Here is a 4,673-nt window from a genome sequence, read left to right on the forward strand (position 1 = left end):
CTCTAGTGGATTAGTTTCAGCATGCATTGTGTATTTCTATAGTTCTTGAGTTGTCTCGGCAGCCCATGGAATAACATCCTCTGCATTTTTCTCTTGTGCTTGCTCCACCACCCGGTTATCCCCTGTCTGTTCGAAATTTGACTCAAACCCTTGCGGGGTGGCATCAATACGAATGCCTTCCTCTAGTGGCCCTATAGGGCTGGCATTCATCACCATTTCTTTAATTCGTTCTCTGTCAGCACTGGTTCTTGTGTAGCACTGTTGACTCCCATGCTTCCAAATTGTTCTGTATGTGCACTAATGAGTGTCGGCACTTGAGTGGTCGCCTCAATCACTACTCCCAATTTTGTCCCAACAAATTTTAAAGTTGGGGGAATGAATTTTTCCTCCTTTGAGTGTTGAGGAGTCTAATATTTCCTCACCCCTCTCGGTAGAGTTGTAGGGAAGGGAGAATGAAGAAAATCTTCTCCCATTTTCATTCTGATTGTGCCTATTGAATCATACCCTTCACCTCCCTACATTGTTGTTTGAGCCAAGTCCCCCTGTGTTTCTTGAAGAGTAGTGTCAATTGCAAGGTATTTTTCCTTTGCTGATTCCAGGGTCCCTTCTGTCAGTGGTGTTGGTTCTTGTGTGGCATCACCACTTATAGTTTCTGCTTCAGACCCCAAGTTTTCTTGGATAGGTGGTGCTAGTTCTTGTGTAGTAGCATCACCTGCACTTTCTCCTTCAAACCTCAAATTCCTTTATTCAAGTGGTGCTTGTGGCAATCCTTCTCGTGAATTGTCAACTGATTCTGATGTAGCATCGACCATGTCCTCAATTTCCACCCTTTCAATTTCAACTAAGCCAACAGGCGATGCTGGTTCTTGTGGAGCAACATCGGCTGTGGCGTCTTCCATTTCGATTGAGCCAATAGGCGATGTTGGTTCTTGTGGAGTAGCATCGGCTGTGGCGTCTTCCATTTCGGCTGAGCCTTCGTCATCCTCCTCCCCTATAGGTATAATATCCTCAATTTATTCTTCCGACAATTCTATAAATTGTGACCAAGGCATAGGAGTTCGAGCTAGCGCTTGAATTACCAATCGCCGGACCAACCCATGATTCGTGACGATTGCTAATAATTGCCGAGAGCGGCAAGCTGATTGGGCCATTAGTTGAAGACTTTTCCACAGGAAGAAAGGCATATCCAATGAATGGATTTGTGCATGCCAGAACCGAAGGGACACCAACATCTTGAAATGATACTTGAACAAAACAATAAAGCGCCCTTCGTAGGTAATGTATCTTAACACGAAGTATGCAGCTTCATCCCAGGGATAAGGTAGTGACTTACAATCATATCCCCTTCCTTTTTGAATTTTTGTTTCTCCGGTTTGTAGAAATACTTCTGGGAACTGCGGCAAGGGAGATCCCCATGAAAAAGACTTCTTCCGTTCTTGTGGAAGTCCATTGACGACCGATATGGCTTCCTCTGTGGTAGGTATATCTAGACCTCGAACTCTGGAATGATATCCTTCCAAGTTCAACACAAATTCGACTGTAATAGTCTCATCGAATCCCTACAATCTCTCAAAATTTCTATCCCAGCCCACATCTATAAATACCTGCCATACGTCTGCGTTACTGGGGACCAAAAATGTGTTCTCTGGTTCGTGTCTCATATCTGCTCCACCCATTCTACTATAGCTTGGTAACAACACTTCGGAGTAGTAGTAGAATCGTTAGGAGGGAGTATCGATAGGTAAATTTTTGCGGAAAGGCATAGGAAATGGTAATAGTGGGGTGTACGAATGGTAATTTTTAAAAAGATAGGAAAAATCCATGACAGATTATGGTAGTAATGGAGAGCCATTATGGTAATTACTCCACATGTTTCAAAGGGACTGGTTGATTAACATCTAATATCTATTGATAATTGTGCAGAGAAAGGTGAGGGTCGTGGAGTATACGTATTGGCATGAACTTTTATGATAATGTCAGAAAATCATTGTTAAAATCGATTATGTCGTCATTTTTAAATATGGTTGTACCTCCCCCCAACTGTGTCTGTGGTCACCTCAATGACATGTCAAGAAAATTATTAATCAAATCCACAAAGTCTGGTCGGGGACATACCTGGTGCTTACCTGGCAGAGTAACAACCTCAGAGGAGTTACCTCATTGATGGTGTAACGACATCAGAGGAGTAATAGCATTAGGTACTTAGAAAAATTTCACCACTGAGTAACAACATCGACAGAGTAACAACATCAGATGAGTAACAACACTGAAGAAGTAATAGCACCGGGTACATAGGAAAAATTTCACCACAGAGTAGTAGCACCAGAGGACTAACAACATCGGCAGAGTAACAATACCGAAGGAGTAACAACATTGGGTACTTACAAAAAATTTCACCATGGAGTAGTAGCACTGGAGGAGTAACAACATCGGAGGAGTAACAACACTGAAGGAGTAACAACACCGGCTACTACAAAAATTTTCACCACGAATTAGTGGCACCGGAGGAGTAATAACATCAGAGCAGTAACAACGCTAAAGGAGTAACAACACTGGGTACTTAGAAAAATTTTCACCATGGAGTAGTAGCACTGGAGGAGTAACAACATCGGAGGAGTAACAACACCGAGGGAGTAATAGCACTTGGTACTTAGAAAAAATTTCACCACGGAGTAGCAGCACTAGAGGAGTAACAACATTAGAGGAGTAACATCACTGAGGGCATAACAACACCGGGTATTTGGAAAAAATTTCACCACAAAGTAGCAGCACCGAAGGAGTAACAACATCGGAAGAGTAACAACGTCGGGCACTTAGAAAATTTTCTTGCCTCTGTAGGATAAAAGCACCAATGGTAGTACCTGCAAGAAAATAATTAAGTGGTATATATATATATATATATATATATATATATATATATATATATATATATATATATATATATATATATATATATATATATATATATATATTATTATTATTATTTTTAATCAGAGGATGCAGAGGAGGAATTATCTGCACTAACAACCTTCAAACCAGATTTATCAAAGAGATGTTTGATGAAGGCATCTTTAGAGGCTGGACGATGATACAGTCTGAGACGATGTCCATTTACAATAAAAGAAGCATGTGTATCATCAATCATGACAATTCTAACAGTTCCATTATCAAATACGTCATCAATCTCATAAGGTCCCATCCAACCATAGAAAAGATTCCCCTTAAAGTCCTTAAAACAGGAATCATAGAGTAATTCCCAATCCCCTTTATGAAACACCTTATTCTTAATAAATTTATCATGCCATTTTGTTCTCTGCTACTAAATTGTAGCAACTCTCTGGACAACCATTAAACGAATTTCATCCAGTTCATTTCGTTGTTCCAGCCGGTTTTCCTGGGCTTCTGAAAGGTCCAATCCTACTTTGAGAGCTGTCCTGAGTGTATTAATCTCAAATTCTGTTGGAAACAATGGATATTTACCATAGACAAGCTTAAACGGTGAAAACCCTGTTGTATCCCACCGTGATGTTCTGTACACCCAAAGAGCTTCAGGAAGTTTTTTAGCCCAATCTCGACGATGTTTTGCCACTGTCTTCGTGAGAATGTTTTCTAATAACTTGTTTGTGCTTTCCACTTGACCATTCACCTGAGGGTGGTATGGATATGTTATTCTATGCTTGATCCCATACTTTTTCATAAGCCTTGCTATCATATGTGATGTAAATTATGCTCCCCCATCTGAAACTATCTCTCTAGGGGTGCCATATCAAGAAAAAATTTCTTTGAACAAAAAGTCTGAGACAACTTGTTTTGTGGCTTTCGCCATAGCCTTGGCCTCAACCCACTTCGTCAAATAATCTATGCATACTAAAATATGAACTTTCTAATGTGAAGACGGATTAAATGGGCCAATGAAATTGATAGCCCATTTCTCAAAAGGTTCAAGGACTACTTGAGGTTGTAACGACATTTCGTATGATCGACTAGGCTGACCCATCCGCTGGAAGCTATCACATCTTCGAACATAATCTCTCGCATCCCAAAATATGGAGGGCCAATAATATCCCATTTGTAACACCTTATGACCAGTCCATTTGTCTGCAAAATGTCCCCCACAAGGGTCGTCATGAGCAGCCTTCAAGACATCATAGATGTCATCTTTTGCTACATAGCGTTGGATCTATTGGTCAATCCTTGTATGAAAAAGATATCCTGCTATCCATGAATAACAGGTACTATGATGAATGATCTTCCACTATTCCCTGTATGAAAAATGTTGGGGTACCTTCCTTGTAGCAAGATAATTAGCAATATCTGCATACCACAGAGTATGAGTAGAAATTGCAAAAAGATATTCATCCGGAAAACTATCTTCTACGGGTGTACCTTCATCATTAGTATCTAATCTAGATAGGAAATCAACAACTACATTATCCTTGCCTGGTTTATCTATGATGGTAATGTCAAATTCTTGAAGTAATAATAACCACCTTGTGACACGCCCAGGGGTTACAGGTTTATTCATCAAGTACCTGATTGTTGCGTGATCAGTATGCACAAAAGTAGGATATCCAGTAATGTAATGCCAAAATTTATTAACAACATAAATAACAACCAAGAACTCCTTTTCTGTTACCGTATAGTTTAATTCAGCAGGTGTCAAATTCTTGCTG

At 40.1% G+C, this 4,673-nt stretch overlaps 1 protein-coding gene across 1 annotated transcript; it reads right to left on the reverse strand.

Annotated features, from left to right (window-relative positions):
* Window positions 1-2,986: 2,986 nt before the first annotated feature.
* LOC149174595 (uncharacterized) lies at window positions 2,987-3,712 on the reverse strand. Its single transcript, XM_089420896.1, has 2 exons — window positions 3,347-3,712; window positions 2,987-3,229 (listed from the first exon to the last, which is right to left on the reverse strand). Exons 1-2 carry the CDS (start codon window positions 3,710-3,712, stop codon window positions 2,987-2,989), a joined length of 609 nt encoding a protein of 202 aa, XP_089277022.1.
* Between the last annotated feature and the right edge of the window lie 961 nt (window positions 3,713-4,673).

Source organism: Pinus tabuliformis, chromosome 4_1 (assembly GCF_031772625.1).
Source record: "Pinus tabuliformis cultivar Carrire ecotype Pingquan chromosome 4_1, CPIR1, whole genome shotgun sequence".
In the NCBI taxonomy this organism is placed as follows: Eukaryota; Viridiplantae; Streptophyta; class Pinopsida; order Pinales; family Pinaceae; genus Pinus; species Pinus tabuliformis.

What these genes read in the sequence shown, in the direction of transcription:
- LOC149174595 (XM_089420896.1), bottom strand. Translation starts at nt 3,712, where the DNA reads ATGATAGCAAGGCTTATGAAAAAGTATGGGATCAAGCATAGAATAACA. An exon ending in TGGATGAAATTCGTTTAATG is followed by an intron (nt 3,230 to 3,346) that starts GTTGTCCAGAGA and finishes TCCTGTTTTAAG; the next exon opens with GACTTTAAGGGGAATCTTTT.